This window comes from Nanorana parkeri, unplaced genomic scaffold (genome assembly GCF_000935625.1).
Source record: "Nanorana parkeri isolate BGI_ZX_2015 unplaced genomic scaffold, ASM93562v1 scaffold1451, whole genome shotgun sequence".
Classification (NCBI taxonomy): Eukaryota; Metazoa; Chordata; class Amphibia; order Anura; family Dicroglossidae; genus Nanorana; species Nanorana parkeri.
The window spans coordinates 314512-336616 of NW_017307719.1; the positions used below are offsets into that span (position 1 = coordinate 314512).

Sequence of the window (22105 nt, forward strand, 5' to 3'; positions counted from 1 at the left end):
CCATTCCTCCACCGCCACTCTGCTTAGTCGTTAAAACCTGCCCCCCCCCCTCGGCCGCCGCCACAACCACTGACTCTACACTGCCGCTCTCCTCCCCGCTGCAGTCTGTCACCTCCGATCCTGCTGCTCTCCCCTGCCTGTATCGGCAGCGGAGGAGACGCGCCCCAGCTGTCAGGCGTCAGGCCGAGAGAGTTGCGGGGGCGCGTGGGTCGGGGAGGCTTGTTCGCTGTGGGTGTGTGCGATAGCCATTCTGCTATTGCAATTTGAAATAGCCAATAGCAGGTTGGCTATTGCATCTGCCCACTGCCTGCTGTCAATCCAGCAGAGGAAGGACCTAAAGAATAAAGTTCTCCTTCAGGTCCTCAACTGCTGAAGAATAACTTTTCTCCTTTAGGTCCTTCCGCTGCTGGATTGAAGGCAGGCAGTGGGCGGGTGCAATAGCCAGCCTGCTATTGGCTTATTCAAATTGTACACACCCACTGGCTGCTGTGTTTACATTCCCTGGCTGAAGCTATTCAAGTCATGTATGCTTGAATAGCTCCTTTTTAAGTGGAAAGGTGACCCTAGGGGTTTAAAAGGCCACTAATGTCACCTTAAAAGAAAACCTGTCACCTCCAATGCGCTATCACATAGTGGGCTTGTGAGCCCCTCCATGTGATTAGTAATAAAGGTAACAAAAAAAAAGTTTAAACAATAAAGGTAAATAAAATAAATGTAAAAATACCCCCCAAAATTGTTAAGTCCCCCGCCCAGCGAATGCGCGCATATGAATGGAAACACAAGTCAGATGCACCTACATACAAATGACGTATTGTTTGGACCCATACCGGCTGCGGCACGATTCTGTGCTCTTAGCATATGGGGGGCAATAACCTGCTATATACTGAGTTTTGGGTCACCGGAGGACATTAGTATATGTCGTCCTGTGACCCTAAAAGGAAACAATGGCCAAAAAAGATTAGCCCATAGTTCTCTTTAAAAAAAAAAAAAAAAAAATTTTTATTTATTTTTAGTCCGATTTAATCGAAAAAAATAATCGGCCAACAAATCGATTGAAAAGAATAATTCCTTGCAGCCCTATTTTGCACTACCTGATTAAGTCATATAGCGAATACTTGCCAGTGAAAAAAATTCAGCCACAGCAGGCCAACACAGAAAAGCATTTTGCATGTCCAGATTATGTACTTACACATAGTATTTGCATATTATTGTCCATAACAGTTGTAATAACAGCATGTTGTATCTTTTATTCTTGCAGGGGGATTTTGTTCTAAAGATTGAGCCTCCCCTAGGGTGGAGTTTTGGTAAGTTGCTGTTTGCTAGCTATAATAGCTCCCTGTGGCTTTGTGTGTGTATATTTTACATTCCCTAGTTTCACCTATTTGCATTAGTTAGGTATAATCAGTAAATCCCAAGACACTCCCACAAGCTTCTCATAATCCTCCTGAAATCTTGTTACGTGTTCTGTATGATATGAATGAAACATATCAATGCTTTTAGGATTGTTTTCCACTCCATTGATCAGTTTACTACGTTAGGCTCTGTGTGTCGTAAAATGTAAGACTGTGCTTTAAATTACCTTATAAAAAAAACTTAAAGATGAAGAGTTCAGCACATTTAAAATTGATGTTTTTTTCCGGCATAATATTTGGGGGTGGGGGTTGGTAGTTTACAGAAATAGCTGGCAACAATTTAACTTAAAGTGCAGCGCAGGCAGTTGGGCGCTCACAAGATTTCTTATAGGATCAACAGGTATTGTTGATGATTAAGCAACCTAGGATTATACTGTTGCCTACAGGAGAATTGGACACTAGGCACATGGAAATTAAAGGCCAGTCTCTTTGAGGCTATAAACTCTCACACCTGTCCAGTTAGCCTTAGGGTTCTAGTTATAAACAATTCACAGTGCCATTCACCCTGCAAATATCTGTAAACATTCGTGAGAACCTGTATCTGGCGATTTGATTATCCAAAGCTGCTTTATGCTGGGGCAGGGACAATGACCCAATTTTGCTTCTATCTTGAAGTGCCTAATATTTTTTTGTGGCTTCAGTAGCAATTAGAGATATTGTGTGGATAAGGAGAAGATACGTTAAATGAATGTGTCATTTTGCCCATTCATAGCATAGTAGCAGGTTCTCCTGTAAGAACAGTTCCTACTGTCTCTCACATTCACCTTCTTTCTTCATTCACATTCTGGGTATGGAGGTGACATCAGTATGCAGGATGGGGCTTATGTAAAGTTGGGGAGTCTCTCCATCTCTCTGTGGTGACTCGGGTGATGGAGTGGTCAAATGCTAAGCACCAATGCTTTATGTGGAAGAAAGGGGAGTGAATTTACAGTATCCCTTATACCTGGAGGTACAGGGTATGTAAAGGCAAAGTAGCCTTACTCCTGTCCCCATTCCAGCAGTCTTCACTTTGTTTCTCTGCCTGAAGCTGCATAGCTTTTCTTTTGAAAAAAATCCCCAAACGGTCCTCTTAATCCTGCATGTGCCCTTTTCTTTCCTGTGGGGAACCGTACCTCCTCTAGCGGTCCCACAGAGTATGGCTCTCCCCAAAGGTACAGTTGCCCTTTTAAATAGCTAAAAATCCCATGATTGTCCAGTAATGATGACTTCCTTCTACCCATTTGCTGTGACCTCTATTTTTCAAGTTTCTGCTTTCAATGCCGAGAGTGTGTTTAAGGACTAACCCATCCTTGTCAGGGGAAGATATCATGGCACACCCTTTGTACACAGAGGGTGGGCTGGAAAATATATTTCTTACTGTAAAAACATTTCTTCTTGTTTGGATTGATTACTGTTGTATTAGTGTTATGCTTTTGCCTTGTCATAAAGAATGTGCACCTCCTTCATCAGTAACATTTCTTCTCTGCAGAGCCAACCAGTGTTTCCCTCCATGTGGATGGAGTCAATGACATTTGTACAAAGGGGGAAGATGTTAATTTTGTTTTCACAGGATTTTCAGTGAATGGAAAGGTATGACCGATGATTCCTGTTTTCTGTTTTATTTTTATACAAACCTTATTTAAAGACTAACTCTGGGAAAATCACAAACTTACCTTTGCTGTGGGGCTACCCTCACACTGCAAGAGTTAAGTACTCGTTTTGTCTAGGGACTCAAAGCAGGTTTACTTACCTGGTCCTCAATCCCGCTGGCTCTCTCCGGGCTGCCAGACTGGTCTTTGTAGACTCTTGTTTCCTGGGGTCTAACCGTCTAAGGACTGCTGAGGTCATCATGTCTCATGCAGACCTACATTACATGTAAGGACACCCAGGGACATTCCATAGCCTGAGCAGCGGGGGAGAGAGGTAAGTATTAACCGCTGCGTGACTGAGGATCAGGTGAGTAAGTATGCTTTTTTTTTTTGAGCCCACCTCGACAAAATGAGCATTTAACCCTTGCAGTGCAGGTGTAGCCCCACGGCAAAGGTAAGTTTGTGGTTTTTAACTGCGTTCTTCTTTAAATAAAATTAAACTCTAGCTCGCCTTCCTTTGTCTGAACCTATTTTTAGCATTGTTCCAGTCCCCTCTACAGCATAGTCAAAATCTCTTTATCTAGGTATGGAGAGCACAATGAAATGCTTGGGGCCCGAGTGGCCAATCACTAGGGTCCAGTAAGATCGCATAGAGGGTGGGGGGTGTACCATAGGGTATGCAATTACCAACAGTACCCAGTGTTATAAGTATTTGACATAGACGTTTTAGGAGTGGCGTTGGGTATTCATTTTTATGACATTTTTGGTTTTTTTCTGCGTATAATCAAAGTTGATTTTCAGCTGCTAGTGGAAGTCTGCCCAGGATAAATTTGCCACTAGCTTCTTGTATCTCTCTTGGTTTTTATTGGTGATAGTACTTTACCATATATACTCTTGTCTGGCATCGTACTGCTCCTGCTTTACTCTACATAAAATACGATAGGAAATAAGTCCCTCTCAGAATGTCAAAAGCTACCCATTTGCAAACATCTCTTTGCTGGCTGGGTGCCAACAAAAGAAGCCAGGGTTGAATTACCCCGCTAATATTATGTAACAGTTGTGGGCTAACTGACCATTTTAAATGTACATTACAGCGTCTTCTGATATTAGACGTTTCAGTTACTCAGAGGATTGCTGTATGTTTGGTGTCTGCACACAATCACTGTAATTGCTGCATGTGCCTATTGAGTACTTGTGAGAAAAGTTTAAAATATGATGCAACACATACCACATCGACTGAAAATACAATTCCCAACAATCATAGTTTTCAATAGATAAGAAATGATCAATCATAAAACAGAACAATTAAATGAGTGCTTTCAATAGGTTGTCTGACACACATGCAGATATTAGTTTAATCGATCAGAAATTATCCCTAAAATTCCGCCATGAATGATTGACTTGTAACTAAAAGCTTATTGACTTGATCGAGTGGAGGCTTTGTGATTTATGATTCTTACACAGTTCGATCATTTATTGTATTCTCTTTCACAAAATGTTTTATTGAGAATTTTTTATAGATGGGATGCAGTAACAGAGTGTATAAAACATACAGTGTAACAGAGTAATATCATATGAAATGCAGTTTACACGGCAGTTGTATAGGAACATCAAGAACATGTTTGAATGATATTAAATCCCTACCTTCATAAGTCTTTCTTATATCATTGAATGTTTGTCTAAGTTATTTATCCTACATATTTTATTGTCTTCTATATATTCGTTGTTCAAATATCATTTATTGTATTCTCATTGGATGATCCTATCGATTTGTATGTGGCCAACTCTAGGGATGAATGTATATAACATAAATGTTTACAAATGTTTTAATCTAACATTTGATATTATTCATAGTTTAAAAAAAATAAAATCATATTGCAGGTTCTTAGCAGAAACCAGGACTTAGGTCCAGTTGGAGTGCAGGTTTCTTTGAGAAGAACAGGCAGTGGAGTAAGCCTACAAACAACTGCCACTCAACAAGGGGGAAAGTAAGTGTTTTAAACACATTTACAAAAAAACTATACGAACAATTTAGGTTTTGCAGCAGATTTATCCCAACAGCTCCTAACTTAATGTTCCTTACGTACAAAAGTATTTGAAATGCGTGAAGTAGAAATTGTTTTTGTATTAAACTCCACTTCTATCTGCAAAGCCATTATTGTATTCATAAATCTAGGTCATTGTTTTATGAAGTGCCTGTAATGAAAATGATAGTTTCTGTTTCTTTCTTAATATGTCAACTCTTTTCTGTTTTTTTTTGTAGATATTCCTTTAATAAAGTTCTTCCAGGGGAATATGAAATTATTGCATCACATCCCACTTGGACTTTAAAAGAGGTATATTTGGGCATTACTTTTTATTCAGCTTTGAGAAAATAAAGAGTAGTGTAACAGTACCTATCACTAAAAAACTCACATAGGGGATAGTAAATAAGGAACAAACAAACAAGGACACTGGCCTAGGTCAGATTGTAAAAATAGTTTTTTTTTTAAGGTTAAGGCAAACTTAGTGTTAGAGAAGGGATGCATTGGTTTAGGGTTTTTAAATTTTTTATGAGACTTAAGTTTTAAAGGAGAACTATGTGGTCAGTGTTTTTCCCCATAGTTCTCCTTGGGGTAACGGGAGGACACAAACTAGCGTCCTCCCGTTACCCTAAGCTCAGTATACCGCGAGCTACAGCTCGCGGTATACTGAGATGCTGCACCTGGAGCGGATCCCGACTTAGATGATGGGATCCGCCCAGCTGCGTAAGTAACAGCTGGCTCTGCCTATCTAGAGGCAGAGCCAGCTGTACCCGCCCCCTCCCCCGTCTGTTCCGCCAGTCAGTGCTGGCAGATCGGAGCGGGGAGAGGGGAATCCAGCCCCTCCCCCTGTCACGGCACATAGCCGTGACAGGATCGAGAGGTGAGGGAACGCGGTATGTGTTCCCTCACCTCCCGATCTACTGAGCCGACCTGTGACAGTCTCATTGTCACAGGTCGGCTAGAACTATGAGGTGAGTGGAAATCACTCATGTCATAGTTCTCCTTTAAGTACAAGCTGTGCACAGCTCATTGTATATTAAAAAGATTGTGAACAGGCGGTTAAGTTTATTTTTATTGCAAATGAGACCTTGCACGTCTCTACTGCATTAGAGAGCCTCAGTTTTTTTTTTTTTCCTCCCCGTTTCCTCTTTATGTACGTTTTTAGGAGAAATAAGGTGATTAAAGGTGCATTGCAGTACAAATGGAAGCCTTAAAATTCATAAAAAGTAGTACAGCATACGTAACTAGGTCTTCCATTTTTCATCCAAACATTGCTGTGGTGCACCCCTTTTCATTTTGTCAGTTTTCTGATGTGGGCTTTTTTATTTCTGTTTATAATGCAGAAGAGATTCTCAAACACTCACCGTAAGCTTACTATATAATTAAAAAGCTTGATTTATTAGATTGTCAGTACAAAGAAGTTCCTCACAAATTTAATTTCTAACAGAATCTGATTGGTGGTACGGGAAGCGGAGGATGAATACGTTTCAGGCTTTACCAAAAGATCCAAATGAGGAATGGTTTCTGTAAAATCATACAGCAGTGGCTTAGATAGAATGTAAATTAAAAGAACTATGGCCCAAACATTTTTGTTTGGGCCATAGTTCTCTTTAGGGTCACAGGAGGACATTTACTATGTCCTCTTGTGACTAAAAGCTCAGCATATAGCGGGCCCATTACCCACTATATGCTGACAGCACTGCGGCTGAGAAAGATCCTGACCATATTTTTTGGATCCACCCAGCCACCCGATTGACAGCTGGCTCTGCCCACCTTCTCCCCGTCAGTGCTGGAGGAACAGATAGGGGAGGGGGAAATCCCTGCGGGGAGCAGTGACTTGACAGTTACTGCTCTCTGCAGGGAGATTAGCGGTATGTGATTGCTCAGTTCTCGATCATTTGTTGTGTGACAGTTGCAGTATCGCACGTCGGCTCTAATTATGAGGATGAGTGTATTTCACTCTCCTTATAATTCTCCTTTAAGATATATTAAGCTGGTCTTCTGTCTTTAGCTCAATTGCTTTGTTTGCTGGATAGTGCTAGCAGTTCATCTATGTCCTGGCATTGCTTTTGAGCTACACCCATCATCCAAATCACTAGAATCTAAACGGAAATTAACCTTGTACCCTCAGCTATTTTTTTTTAGCGCTGCATGAACATCTCAAGGCCCTGAATCCTAGGGTCTTCTAAAATGATTGTTAGACTTCGTTCCAGTGTTGATAGCTGGCCAATCCTTACATATTCCTATTGGCCAATAAGGTTATACTAATAGACCACTAGGAGGATGCGGGAGGGGGTAACATTTTGCAACATTTGTGGCCAGCCTTAGTTTTAGAATTAGTAACCATTACAAATTGTATGTTGCATCAGTCGATGGAATACTATGAGGGCCCATTCACTCTATTGCACAACAGTAATACGCATGTGTTGATGCACTGCATTGCCTTCCATTGTGAATACCTTCACAAAATGCCTGCCATGAATTGCACACCGCAACACGTGACATTGCACTAAATCTGTTACATTGCAGTGTGCTGTGCTAGCAAAAATGCAGCTGGTCTGTTTTGGTGCGTTAAGCATCCCATGGCGTAACATGCACTACTGTGTTTGCATTAAATTTATCTTCAATTTTCTGCCCTGGTGTAAATGGGCCCTTAGACTGTTGCACTATTTTAGTTTTTCTAGTGTCTTCTAGAAAATGTAAAGCAGACATTTGGTAGGTACCTAACTATCCTCCTAAAATACAGTAAGGGGAATTTATCAAAACTGGAGCAGACAAAATCTGGATTAGCTGAGCATGGCAACCAATCCGCTTCTCTTTTTCATTTTCAAATCTTAGCTGAAGGAACTGAATAGATAAGCTGATTTGTTGCCCTGAACAACTGCTCCAGATTTTGTCTGCTCCAAGTTTTATAATTTCCGCCCAGAAGGTTTAATTTGACTTTTCAGATACAGTTTTCTTTTCTTTACTGCTCTCTGTTTTAGGCAACCGCAGTGGTTCAGGTGACCAGTTCCAATGCTCATGCTTCTAGCCCTCTTGTTGTTGCTGGTTATGATGTTTCTGGTTCAGTGCGTAGTGATGGGGAACCAATGAAAGGAGTCATGTTTCTACTGTTTTCATCAACCATCAAAGGAGAGGTATGGCAACATCCTGAACTAAATTTATTGTAGAAAAATGTTCTATGCTCGGAACATAATTAGCTATGTTCATTATGCTGGTAGCAAGAGTACCACTGGCCGAGTTTTTTTCTCAGAGGGATATGCAGCCATGGACACCAAAGAGGCAAGTATAAATTGCACATCACTGGTATGTTTTGAGGTCCCTGTATAGAACTATTTTAGCTACAGTTTACCTTTTTTCTTTTAGGTACTCATTACTAACATAGATGTAAACCCTAAATTAAAGGCGAACTATGGGGCATCCTTTTTTGCCCATAGTTCTCTTCAGGGTCACAGAAGGACATATACGAATGTCCTTGGGTGACCCAAAACTCAGTATACTGAGTGCAGAGCCATGCCGCAGCTGCGACGGATTCCAACAATACTGTCGAGATCAACCCCGCTTGCTGATAGAGGAGCAGAGCCAGCTGTGCCCGCGCTCTCCCCTGTCGGTTCCGCCCAGTTAGTGCTAGAGAAACAGAGGGGAAGTCCATGCGGGGAGTGGTGACTAATAGTCACCGCTCTCTATAGGGAGATGATCGGGAAGCCAGCGATCGGTGGTATGTGTTCGCTGACTTCCTGATCAATAGAGCCGACCTGTGACAGCTTCAGTGTCACAGGTCGGCTTGAATTATGAGAATTAGTGTTTTCTCCCGTTCATTGAAGGACACAGGGCAACAGATCGTAGATCCTGAATGGTAGGGTATATCGCCACCTGCAGGAGTAGGACGCTAGGCACATAACTAAAAGACAAGACAGCCTAGGGGCGGCCCCTGCTGGTGGCCCAACCCCTCACTTGCTGTCAAGTCTCCAGTTTTTTGCCTACCGTCAGGAGTAAGGAGCTAAAAAAATTTCTCTGGGAATTTTTTTCTTTTCCTCCATTTTTTTTCCCCCCCCGCTTTTCTTCAAGCAAGTGTCACCAGGGCGACACGCTGGATGTTTTAGATCCTTGTAGTCTCCCCTGCGTGACCGACGAGCGCATGCAGGCTCTGCCACGGTGGGTCGGCTGCGACTTTGGGTTCCTCTCGACGCCTATGGGTTCGTCCCGGTGGGGTGCATATGGCAGGTGGTCCTGGCCTTCCTGTTACAGCATTCCGCGCAGGCTGGCGGCGCCGCGGCTACGGTCGGGGGCGTTGTGTCCACCGCTCCCCTACCCGTCCTGACTGTGGATCCTCGAAGGGGGGTATGTATGTGGTGGTGGTGACTGTCGAGGGGCTCGTGACATCTTCAGGTGGTAAGATGCTGTGCTGGGGCTGCGCTATTTCTGTCACAGCTGCATTCCCTGGCTGCCTGTTCCCCCGCCCCCCCCTCCTACCTCATGGTGTGCTGTCTGGCTGGGTCTGGGGTGGCTGGACCTCCTGTGGGGGTTTGCCGCTGTGGGGCTAGGTGCTGGGGGGGTGTTAAGCTGCTGCTGCAGCGTGTGCAGAGACATCCGCGGCTACTGCCGATCGTTCGGCGGCAGCGGCCACTACTCGAGGCCCTGGTCTGATCGCGGCCTCCGGCCGGCTCCACGGCTACCATGTTGGATGTGGGACGAGGTCTCTCTCTCTTGCTGTGGTGGTCTCCGGTCTGGGGAGTGTTTTTTTGTGGGGGCCATGGATCGCAGGGATGACTCCTCTGCATTGCCGTGTGAGGGCTGTGGGCTTCGCTCTGCGGACCCCTCTAGGTCCCCTCTTTGTGCGGCCTGTACGCCTGCGCTCCTTTTGCCAGTCTCCGGTGCGCCCCTCGGGTTCCTCAGAGGGGGTGGTCGGTACCGCATGTACCGCACTGTCCTTGGAGGTCTTTTCCTCTGCCATGGATGGTTTTGTGTCGCGCATTGAGCACGCCTTGACGCAGCGTCCGCCTAGGAAATGGGCTTTGCCAGTCCTGTCCCCTGCCCTGTCGGGGGAGTCAGAGGAGGAAGGGGAACTTCCCACGACATCACCGCGTCCTGATCCTGGTGATTCCTCGCAGCCTGATTCGGCCAGTGAGGATGAGGCCGCGTCTACGCTCCTGGTTCAGGAACGTGAGACGGTTTCTGCGCTAGTCCGCGCTGTTAGGGAGACTCTAAAAATTGAAGACGTTGCCAGCACTTCCGCGCTGCCGCACGTGCAGTTTGGAACGCATAAGAGTAGACGTTCCGCCAAGGTGTTTCCTTACATCTCCTTTTTTGATGAATTCATTTATAAGGAGTGGAAACGGCCTTCCAAGTCTTTTGCGGTTCCGAAACGGTTCTCGGTTCGCTATCCCTTTGAGGAGGACTTTGTGTCTAAGTGGTCTTCACCACCGGTGGTGGACCCGCCGGTCTCTCGTTTAAACAAGGCCACGGTTATCCCGGTGGAGGATTCTCCATCCTTTAAGGATCCTTCCGATAGGAAGGCTGAGGCGCTTTTGCGGTCCCTGTACTCTGTCTCGGGCACTCTCATGCGTCCGGTCTTGGCTTCGGCCTTGGTCTCTCAGACTCTGAGTGGGCTAAAATGTTACATCAGGGTCTTGCGGAGGAGAACGTCTCCCCCACCTTAGTGGAATTGGCGGACCAGTTGGTGCTGGGTCTGCGTTATGTCTGTAATTCGGCCTTGGATGCGGCGCCCTTGGTATCCAGGGTGTCGATGTCAGCGGTGACGCTTCGCCGGTTGCTATGGCTTAAGTGCTGGTCGGCAGACCAGGCTTCCAAGAAGGCTCTTCAGGAACTGCCCTTTACTGGGGAAAAGTCTGTTTGGTTCCACCTTGGATGAGATCATTAAGGATCTGGCGGGGGGTAAGAGTACCTTCCTTCCCCAGGCGCGCAAGAAGGAACAGCGCCGGAAGCCTGGGCCTACCTTCTCCGCTCATAAGCGGCTTTTTCGGCCCCCGCCGCCCTCCGACAAGGGCGGTAAGTTTAACAAACCCTCCTCTTCCCACTCCTCCAAGCGTCCGTGGCAGCCCAAGTCTGCCAAACCCGCCGGCAAGCCCCAGTCCGCATGAAGGTCGGGCCCCGACTCCGGGTCCCGGGGTGGGGGGCCGCCTTCGGCTCTTCGCGGATTTTTGGCTGGCCCACGTCTCCGACTCTTGGGTCCGGGAGCTGGTTTCTTCGGGCTAGAAGATCGAGTTTCTGTCCCGGCCGGGCAACCGTTTCTTCCCGTCCAACACGCGACTATCCCCTTCGCGGTTGGCGGATCTCCATCGCGCGGTGGCGGACCTTCGGTCCCAGGGGGTGATTGTGCCTGTTCCCTCCGCGGAAAGATTCAAAGGGTTTTATTCAAACCTTTTTACTGTGCCCAAGAAAGAGAGGGTGCGGCCCATCCTGGACCTCAAACGCTTGAACACCTTTGTGCGGGTCCGTCGGTTCCGGATGGAGTCCATGCGGTCCGTGGTGGCATGGCTCCGTCAGGGGGATCTGCTGGCCTCCATCGATATCCGGGATGCATACCTTCATGTCCCCATTTGCGAGTCTCATCAGCGATTTCTTCGTTTCGCGGTGGGGGAGGACCACTTTCAGTTTGTGGCGCTGCCCTTCGGGCTGGCGTCGGCCCCACGTGTGTTCACCAAGGTGCTAGCCCCGATTCTGGCGCTGTTGCGTTGTCGGGGGGTTGCGATCGTGGGGTACCTGGACGATCTGCTCCTGCGGGCAGAGTCGCATTCTTCCATGGTGACAGCTCTGGGGGTCACGGTGCGGTCCTTGGAGGAGTTCGGGTGGCTTCTGAACCTGCGGAAATCTTGCCTGGTGCCTTCGCCTCGCCTGGAGTATCTGTGTTTGGTTCTGGACACGGTCGCGGCCCGGGTCTTTCTGCCCCAGGACAAGCTCCTGAAGCTCCGTTCCAAGGTCCGGCTACTGAGGACTCGCCAGTGGTCCCCCATTCGGGTTTGCATGCAGGTCCTGGGTCTCATGGTGGCCTCCTTCAAGGCGGTGCCTTTTGCGCAACACCATACCAGTTCCCTGCAGATGAACATCCTGGTGCAGTAGGACAAGTCCCCCCTGTCCTTGGACAGGGAGATTCGGATCTCTCGGGAGGCAAGGGCCTCCCTGCGGTGGTGGCTTCAATCCCCGGTCCGGGTCCAGTCAGACAACGCCACCGCGGTGGCGTACATCAAAATTCTCCATCAGCAGAATCCTTGCGTTCCGGCAGTGCGGGGTGACTCAGGGGCTGGCCTTGAGTACTGTGAAGGGCCAAGTCTCTGCCTTGGCGGTGCTTTTCCAGCGGCCTTTGCTGTCTAATGCTCTGGTTCGCACCTTTGTTCAGGGGGTGACACGCATTGCTCCCCCTGTCCGCGCGCCTTTGGCTCCGTGGCATTTGAATCTCGTGCTTTTAGTGTTGCAGGACTCCCCGTTTGAACCTCTTTGGGAGATTCCGCTTATTTCTTTATCACAGAAAGTGGCCTTTTTGGTGGCCATCACTTCCGTTCGGCGGGTGTTGGAGTTGGCTGCCTTGTCCTGCAAGTCCCCGTTGCTGGTTTTGCATCGGGACAAGGCGGTTCTCCGTCCTCGGCCGGCGTTCCTGCCGAAGGTTGTATCGGCATTCCATCTGAATGAGGACATTGTCTTACCTTCCCTGTGTCCGAAGCCGGTCCATAGGAAGGAGCGTGCGCTCCACTGTTTGGATGTGGTTCGCGCTCTTCGTGTTTATTTGGAAGCTACGGCTTCTTTCCGCGAGACCGACTCCCTGTTCGTGCTCACGGAGGGTCCTCGTAAGGGTCGGGCCGCGTCGGCGGCTACCATCTCTACGTGGATTCGTAATGTTGTGACTCAGGCGTACGCCGTTAAGGGGCGTGAGCCTCAGTTTCCTGTCACTGCCCATTCTACTAGGGCTGTTGGGGCTTCCTGGGCTTTCCGCCATGGGGCCTCTGTTTCTCAGGTTTGTAAGGCCGCTACTTGGTCTTCTGTTCACACCTTTTGTTAAGTTCTACAAGGTGGACGTGTTAGCATCGGCGGATGCTGGTTTGGGGCGCAAAGTGTTGCAGGCGGCGCTTTGAGGGGTCTTCTGGGTGTTTTGTTTGTTGTTGCCCATCCCTCAGTGTGTTACTGCTTGGTGACGTCCCTACCATTCAGGATCTACGATCTGTTGCCCTGTGTGAAAAGCACTCACCTCATAGTTCTCCTTTAATGACTTTTAGCTTGCTAAAGCACTGTATCATAAACTTGTTCCCCCCCGCCCCCCTTGTTTTGTCATCTTTTATCGCATCTTAGTGATGCTGATCTCCTGCAGCCTCTTTGCAGGCACTTACAGTTAACATGCATGCACTCTGGCAATGGCTGTATGGAATTTCCCAGGGAGGGTGAAAGCATGTCTGCATAATGTGTGCTGAAATGGCCACTTCACAGTTTATCGCTTTTTGTCAGTATGGAAAAGTAATTTGTAACATTCATCTAGATTTGTTCTGTACTGTTCAAGGTGTTTCACAGTTTATCCATGCAACTTCTTCAGATCTAATGCTTATTTCTAATAGCTAAGTATTTGCTATATTTTCTGACCTTTCTGAACCCTATTCCTTTTATATTTTTACTTAAATATATACAATTGCAATTGTTTTGCTAACATCATTTTCAATATTTAGGATATTTTGGGCTGCAATCTGATACCGGTTGAAAGCTTTCAGAGTAAAGATATGTTGATTCCCTATCTGTGTCATGTCACATCCAAGGATGATGGATCCTTTACATTCCTGTCACTACCAAGTGGGGATTACAGTGTGGTAAGCATAAGGATTTTTTCCTGTGTGATGAACCATCTGCATTTTAGCTCAGGTGTCTCTTCTAATCCCTTGTTAGCTGGATCTTCCCATGGCAAGCTTTACTGTCTACACATACCAACAGGTCTATTCATTGTTACAGTAATCTGGCCTCCATTTTTTTCTGTGTGTGTTCTTCTGTGGATGTTCATTGAAGGGGACAACATATACCTTGAGTATAAACCCTGCTCCTGGAAGAATAGACATTAAACAAAGCAAGCGTGCACGTGTTATGCTTTTTGTGCACGAAGAGAGCAAAGTTTTAGCTTAGTTTCATAGAAGGTGGAACATCTTAACTTGGGTTATGTGTTGAAATAAGAATATTGTTGGACCATTACTGGCTAGTCATGCCATATGTTTGGCCTGGTGTTTCCCAGTTTCTCTGCAGTGTCAAACTGGGCCTCAAAACCCACAGGAGTTAAAGGAGAACTATGGGGTAAGTGTTGTTCCCCATAGTTCTCCTAAGGGTCACGGGAGGACACAAACTACCGTCCTCTTGTGACCCGAAGCCCAGTATACTGAGACCGTTGTAGCTGGGACGGATCCCGACATTACTGTCGAGATCCACCCAGCTGAGTGATTGACAGCTGGCTCTGCCTATCTAGAGCAGCAGCTGATGTATAGCTTGAAGTTACAATGGACCTCTAGATCTGGATATTCACTGTAGCAGCTGCTCTGTTCCTCCGTGGCCACCTTGTAGCTTAATTTCATACCGTGCCCCCCGATTTGGAGATTTACTAAAGCTTTTAATCTACTACGAATGTTGATTAGACTATATAGAATGGGGGTCTTCTGCATCCCACCAGGGCAGGGCATGGGCAAGATTATCTAGCTCCTTTTTTTATTTTGCCTAAATAACCTTTTACTGGGATTGGAGAAGCTTTTGCTCCCTTTCCTATGGTAACGTTGCCTGTTTAACTCTGCTAAAAGGTTTTTTTGGTAGCCTTTTTTGCTCCGTGATTTTTTATTTTTTTTTCTCTGTGACATTAATCAAGATTCTTTGCTGACACAGCTGCTGGAGCTGGTTTGTCATTGCCTCAGCTTAACTTTGGAGGCCATACCTTGACCCTGCTGGACTATAAGTCTGGGGGCTAGCCTGGAATGTGACCTTCTGGGACTGGGTTCTGCATTTTGGGGCTTTCCAGACCTTATTGTACTGTGTTAGTGAGCTGCAGAGCACTTTCCAGGTCGAGAGCCGTGACATAGCCCCAGGTTTGACCTTGTCTCTGAAGACTCCCTTTTGAGTTAGGCCATTTGATCTAAAGCATTGGGAGCTACCACGCTGTATGCATGTTTTGGGCGTCTTATCCAGTTTGCTGCATCTGTCAGTTTTACTGTGTTAATGACTAAGGCTGATTTACTGTTGTAGGAACGTCGCCTCCAAAAAGGTTTGAGAGTTATCCCAGAGACAAGACAATTGGTCTGGTCCCTAGACTGAACAACACTTTGAGCACTATTCTTGACCACTCTGTATTACTTCGAGACAATGCAGTGCACTTTGGTTCTCCTCAACCAGTAGTGTCCATACGGACAGAAGAGGTTTTCACTCCTGGGTGCTCCTGCTGAACTAATCATTGCTAGAGGGCTCTGTGTTTCCCTGGCTTATCAGGATGAACATGTTGGGCTTCCAGCAGCAGGATCCCTTGTTGGGGATAGAGCATATCCTTTGTGGGAACTGATCACCTGTAAATAATTCCTTCTGTGGCTGATCCTCTGCCTCTCTGAAGTTCCTCTAGTTCCCTTCAGTTCTGTCCTTAATGAGGCGATTCTTCTTAGCAGTGTGGCTAAGGTTTTTGCTTCTTGATCCACATCTGTGGATGCTTGGTTGGACCAGGAGGGGTCAAAAGATTTTTAGAATCATCTTTTAGATCAAGGTTAGGTAAGTTCTGCGAAGTTCCCCTGTCAGGCTTCAGAGACCATTCTGAGTGTTAAAGTGGATGGTTTATTTTTAGTCTTGCCTTCATGTGCACCAGTCTGGGGTTGCTGTAGACCTTCTACAAGAAAACAAGAACAGCGCCCTCTCTTTGTGTAATAATGTTTATTGATTAAAAAAGCAAGACTGATGCTCACAAAGATCCGTCTGTATACAGCTTGTAAGGTCATGCATTTAACAAGGGAACATGTGCCACAAGACCGACTAGACTTCAGATCATCATAGGAAGCAGTGGATAAGTTTGGTTTAACACGTTTCAATGGTTAGACCATCTTCATCAGAAGACATGTAGATATGTTCTTACAAGCTGTATACAGACTGATCTTTTAGAGTATCAGTCTTGCTTTTTTTAATCAATAAACTGACGTTCTTACACTAAGAGAGGGAGCTATTCATGTTTTCTCTTTTACATTTAATCTGAGGCATCCCAACCTTCAATTGAACAGCAGCCCCTCCAGTGAAATCTTCTGCTAAGCGCTGTGCAGTTTGGATAATACCTTCATCCCTGCCTACACTTGTGGGGTTACATTGTGCACACCCTACCCCCTTTACTTCTGTCACAATTACTTGATAAGTTCCCTTGGGTTTTTATCAGTCTTGGGGGTCAAGTAGCTATCATTATCATTATGGGATATTACACTGTGAGGATTCTCGCATTTCTTGGAGATCTCATTTGTGAGATCAGTTATATGGCCAGGCAACTTTATTCTTATCATAAAACCTGTTTTTTTGTCCAAGGTTCCATCTGGGGACCTGTTCTCCTGGGGCCAGTTTTTTTCTGTTGACCACATTACATTGTTGGTCTATTTCTGTTTTCAGTGTTCTTTCGGGTAGAGTAATTCACCTTTGTGGTGATCTCCTCTGTCCTGGTCTTGAGCATGAGGTCCATCCTCCGTGTCCCTTGGTTATTAGTAAATTCCCCTGTCTTGCAGGGAAATTCAACTCGTGTGGTTCAGACTCATGCGGTTGTCCTCCATGTAGTCCTAGTTTACAGACTGTTTTCTGTTGCCCACCTCTCAGTTGGACTGCTTTTGGAAATCCTGACTGTCCCTCAATGGACATAATTTTTTTTTTTTTTTTTTTGTATTAATCATAAAATCTTTTCCCTCGAGTCCATTGAGGGAGATGGGTCCCCATCCCTCTGTGTTTTTTCTTTGCCTTGGTACTGCTTGTTCAAAAATCCGAGGCATGCTGGGTAGAGGAGAGGTTTTATGGGGCTGGCTTACAATTTTTTTTTTTTTCCCAGTGTTCTAAACCTCCTGTAGACTGCAGTGCAGCCCGACTGTTTCTGCCCCTCAACTGCCCCCAAAAAATAGGTTTTATGGTAAGTACAAAAATTGTATTTTCCCTCTCTCTATTACCATACCTGGAAGGCTTTCTTTAAATCTTGCAACACCCACAACTTTGACCCTCGGACCTTTTTGGCAGCTTGGGTTCTTGATTTTATGGAGTCTGGCGCTGAGTAATATTTTTGCATTTTTATTTCAAGGTATTTTGATCTAATTTCTTGGCCTGCACATTTGTAAAGGGTGTTACTCACATTGTCTCACCTGTCAAAGTCCCTATGGCTTCATAAAACCTTAACCAGGTCCTCTGTCCTTCAGGGCTCTCCAAAGTACCTTCTATCACTTTGTAAAAGGTGGCCTTTGTGCTAGTCATCCCTTCAGTTTGGAGGTTGTTAGAGCTGGCATCGTTTTTCATTTTCCATAGGGACTTGATAGTTTTATGAATTTTCCTTCCTTTCTTCTGAAGGTAGTATCATTCTTTTATTTCATGAGAACATTGTACTTCCCTTTTTGTCCATCTCCTTTTCTTCCTAAGGAGAATGGCGTTCATTCCTTGGACTCAGTGGGCACCCAGAATATGTTTCTTCCTCAACTTTCTTTAAGACCAATTAACTCAAATTAATTTAAAATTCTTATTCCTATCATCCTTTTGCACACAAGTTTTAGACTACCTGAACTTTGCTTGGCTTTTCTTTCCTGTTCAGACATGTAACAGTTTGCACATTCTCTCTAAGGCCTCATGCGCATACAAAGCAAGAGAATGTATATTGCGTATATACGTGCATGTATGCGTACAGTATATCCAATCCCAGAATGCATCATTCGTAATAGACATTTTAATGAACTGTAAAATACGCAGAAATACGCGTCCCTAAAGCATCTTGGGTCCGTTTTGTTTTTGCGCATCTTTAGGACTCATGCACACACAACGCAAGAGCAAAATTGTATATTGCGTATATGCGTGCACTATATGCAATCCCAGAATGCATAATTCGTAATAGAAATTTAAATGAACTGTACGTGCGGGAAATACTGAGCCCGGAAGCATCTTGGGTCCATTCTGTTTTTGCGCATCTTTACGCAGCGCAAATATACGGCTCCATACGCAGCTATGTGTATGGAGCCATTTATTTGCATATGCTGCATATGGGACAATACGCGCATATATGCAGCGTATTGTACGGCAGTGTGAATGAGGCCTTACGCAGCGCAGTTATACGGCTCCATATTCAGCTATGTGTATGGAGCCTAAAGGAACAATTGTATTTTTTTTTTTTTTTAGTTTAAAAAGGCAGATTGCTGGTGGGATGCATGGAAGCACTGAAATGTAAATATTTTACATGTAGGCAGACGTTTTTTACAGTTTAAAAACAAGATGCTGTTTTTTTCACATTCATGTTCAGTAACTGGGGAAGTAATGTTATTAAATTAAACATTTTAAAATTCTGCAGATCCCATTTTACAGAGGGGAGAGAATTACTTTTGATGTTGCTCCATCCAGACTTGATTTCATCGTGGAACACAACAGCTTCAGATTAGAGGTAAAGCAGAAACAATATAAATTAGAAGTAATAATTAGTGATGAGTGAATCATTTTAAAAACCAGTTGAATCGGTGAACTGCAAATATTTTTATTCTTGTGCATTGATTAGTTATTCAAAGACTGTTGACATTGTTCTGTTTAATTTAAAGGAGAACTATGAGGTGAGTGATTTACACATCCCCATAATGAGTCCATGTGTGACAATGAAACTCACACGTCGGCTCTAGTGATCGTGAAGTGAGCGAACACATACCGTTGCTCGCTCACTTCCCGAACACCTCCCTGCAGAGAGCGGTGACTATGAAGTCACTGTTCCCCGCAGGGATTCCCCCCTCTCCGCTCCTCCAGCGCTGGCTGGAGGAATGGACGTGGGAGGGGGCGGACACAGCTTGCTCTGCTTCTAGATAGGCAGAGCCCGCTGTCAATCAGCTAGCTGGGTGGATTTCTACAACATTGTTGGGATCCGTCCCAGCTGCCGCGCTCTCAGTATATAGTGGGCAATAGCCCACTATATACTGTGTTTTGGGTTACATGAGGACGTTAGTATATGTCCTCCAGTGACCCTAAAGAGAACCATGGGATAAAAAGGTTGCCCTATAGTTCTCTTTTAAATGTATGTTTAGCCTCTTGGTAATTAAGATGTGGTTCTCTTATCCTTTCCAGCCTGTGTTTCATGTTATGGGTTTCTCTGTTACTGGTCGAGTTTTAAATGGGCCAGAAGGTGAAGGAGTGGCCGATGCTGTTGTCACACTGAACAACCGGATGAAAGGTAAGTCCTAGGCCACACGATATATATGTTAACTTCAGTAAGTTGAATAACTCAAGACAATGCAAGATACAGTGAAAAAGAAAGTTTTAAGTAACAGGACATAATAAAAATCATCTGGTCCTTAGCAGGTCTTAAATACGTAAATACAACCTCAGATGAAAAACACATGACATAAAATTAAAAACACCTTTTGATTCAATAGCTTGTAGAACTATCTTTAGCAGCAGTAACTTGAAGTAATTGTGTTCTGTATGACTATCAGAATTTTGTCCCACTGTATATTTCTTTTTTTTCCTGTTACGTAACACAATTTCATCCAAGCTTTAGCTGTCAGACAGTTTTTCCTCACTATGACATACAGAGGAGTTCATGGTCGATGATTTGGGCTAGCAAAACCAAGCACCATGCTTTACAGTTGGTATGGGGTATTTTTGCTGAGTTGAATTTGTGCTGTGTTTGGTTTCTGCTGTGCATTATGGCTAAACATCTCCACTTTGGTCTCATCTGTCCAAAGTACATTGTTCCAGAAGTTTTGTGGTTTGTACAGATGCGAATTGGCAAACCTAAGCCGTGACGTCATGTTCTTTTTAGAGAGAAGAGGCTTTCTCCTGGCAACCGTTCCAAACAGACAGTACTCTATGAGGTGAGTGCTTTTCACTCATCCTCATAGTTCTAGCCGACCTTTGACAATTAAACTGTCACAGGTCGGCTCAGTAGATCGGAAAGTGAGCGAACGCATACCGGCGTTCGCTCACTTCTCGATCCTGTCACGGCTCTCTGCCGTGACATGGGAGGGACTGGATTCCCCCAGCTCCAATCCTCCAGCATTGACCGGCAGACGGGGGAGGGGGCGCGGGTACAGTTGGCTCTGCCTCTAGATAGGCACTCAAGCAGATCGACGGATCCAGACATAATTGTCGGGATCCGCTTCGGCGTCTCAGTATACCGCAAGCCGTAGCTCACGGTATACTTGGCTTAGGAAAATTGTAGAAATGTCACCAGCACACCAGTCCTTTTAAGATAGCAAAAGCTTCATTTATTGATGTTTTTTGTCATATGACCAAACAAGCGCTTTCGGGACCGCACAGGGTCCCTTCATCAGGCTTTAGCATCTGTCAATGTTTAAGCCTGATGAAGGGACCCTGTTTGGTCATATGACCAAAAACTTCAATAAATGAAGCTTTTGCTATCTTAAAAGGACTGGTGTGCTGGTGACATTTCTACAATTTTGTTGACATTCGCGGCGCCATCCGCAGTCACTGCGAGCACCCCCCATTACAAAGGACATATCGGTAAGGAGTGCGACAAGGATAGTACTTATACTTGGCTTAGGGTGACGGGAGGACGCTAGTTTGTGTCCTCCCGTTACCCTAAGGAGAACTATGGGGAAAAGCCCTAACCCCATAGTTCTCCTTTAACATGCTAACTGAGGCCTGTAGAGTCTGAGATGCAACTCTTGGGTTTTTTACGTAGAAAAACGCCAATTGTGCAATACATGTCAGGTATCACCATGTGCACCAGAGTGAGAGCAATAATTCTTGGGCCAATATTTATGGCTAACTCTATACTGAGAACTGGGCTTTTATAATATATGCCTGAAAATTCTGCTACGGGATGTGCAAATAATTTAATTGGCACCCCAAATGCGCCTGCACTGGTGTGATCACCTGCACTGGAACGTGCTGCAATGCGTTCCAGTGTGGTGTGCGTGCAAAAAAAGTGCATACTGTTTTATTCTGAAGTAAACTTGGTTCGTAACACTCCATTTGTGTAATTTATGTTAAATAAAAGATGGTATTTTGTTTATCCGATTAATCCCCCCAAAAAATAGGCCAACTAATCGATTTATGAAAATAATTTTTAGTTGCAACCCTATTGATTAGTATTCTAAGAACAACAATATAAAATTTTTTTTGTTTGTTTTACAGTTACGACCAATGCTGATGGATCCTTCCGTTTAGAAAACATGACTGCGGGAACATACAGTATTGATGCAAAGAAAGAACATGTCTTCTTTGATACACTCACTGTGAAGATTGCACCAAACACGCCACAATTGGCAGATATTATAGCAGCTAGGTAAGTTTATTTGCTAAAGAGCCTGTGACCTAGAGCAAACTGCACATCAAATTGGTATATGAACAGACACTTGCTAAGTGTTAGTCTTTGTTCTGCAGTTGTCTAATACTTCTATCTTAGACTTGCATGCCCTTTCAGAGGTGATGATAATATCTACATGATTTAATCTTAACTGTTCAGCTTTTACTTCTGTGTGAGGGTAAAGAAACCATGTTTATGTTTACAGATTTAGTGTGTGTGGGGATATCTCTATTACACACTTTCCAGAAGGTATGAAATCGATGAGTAAATATAAAGTTACTTTGACTCCTCAAGATAAAGACAGAACATCAGTTCTTACTACAGAGTCTGACCCTCAAGGACGGTTCTGCTTTCAAGCAAGAAGAGGATCTTATAACATACAGGTACTAGAGGTGTGCAAATGTATATAGTGCAGGGGCAAAATAAAAATTCAGAACATGGCAGTAATTTTTGTTACTGATTGTTAATTAACTTAAAGGAGAACTATGAGGTGAGTGCTTTTCACTCACCTCATAGTTCTAGCCGACCTGTGATAATGAGACTGTCACACGTCGGCTCAGTAGATTGGGAGGTGAGAGAACCCATACTGGCGTTCGCTCACCTCTCGATCCTGTCACGGCTCTCTGC

General features: G+C 45.0%; 1 protein-coding gene across 1 annotated transcript in view; it reads left to right on the plus strand.

Moving 5' to 3' along the window:
• Positions 1 to 22105, plus strand: part of LOC108798330 (nodal modulator 3-like) — a 90130-nt gene that overhangs the window by 8954 nt on the left and 59071 nt on the right. Inside the window, exons 3-12 of the mRNA XM_018570069.1 lie at positions 1259 to 1304; positions 2881 to 2981; positions 4862 to 4968; positions 5244 to 5316; positions 7989 to 8141; positions 13674 to 13811; positions 18518 to 18607; positions 19273 to 19378; positions 21307 to 21457; positions 21684 to 21861. Of these exons, the coding sequence (XP_018425571.1) occupies positions 1259 to 1304; positions 2881 to 2981; positions 4862 to 4968; positions 5244 to 5316; positions 7989 to 8141; positions 13674 to 13811; positions 18518 to 18607; positions 19273 to 19378; positions 21307 to 21457; positions 21684 to 21861 (1143 nt within the window). The remainder of the gene's footprint in view (positions 1 to 1258; positions 1305 to 2880; positions 2982 to 4861; positions 4969 to 5243; positions 5317 to 7988; positions 8142 to 13673; positions 13812 to 18517; positions 18608 to 19272; positions 19379 to 21306; positions 21458 to 21683; positions 21862 to 22105) is intronic.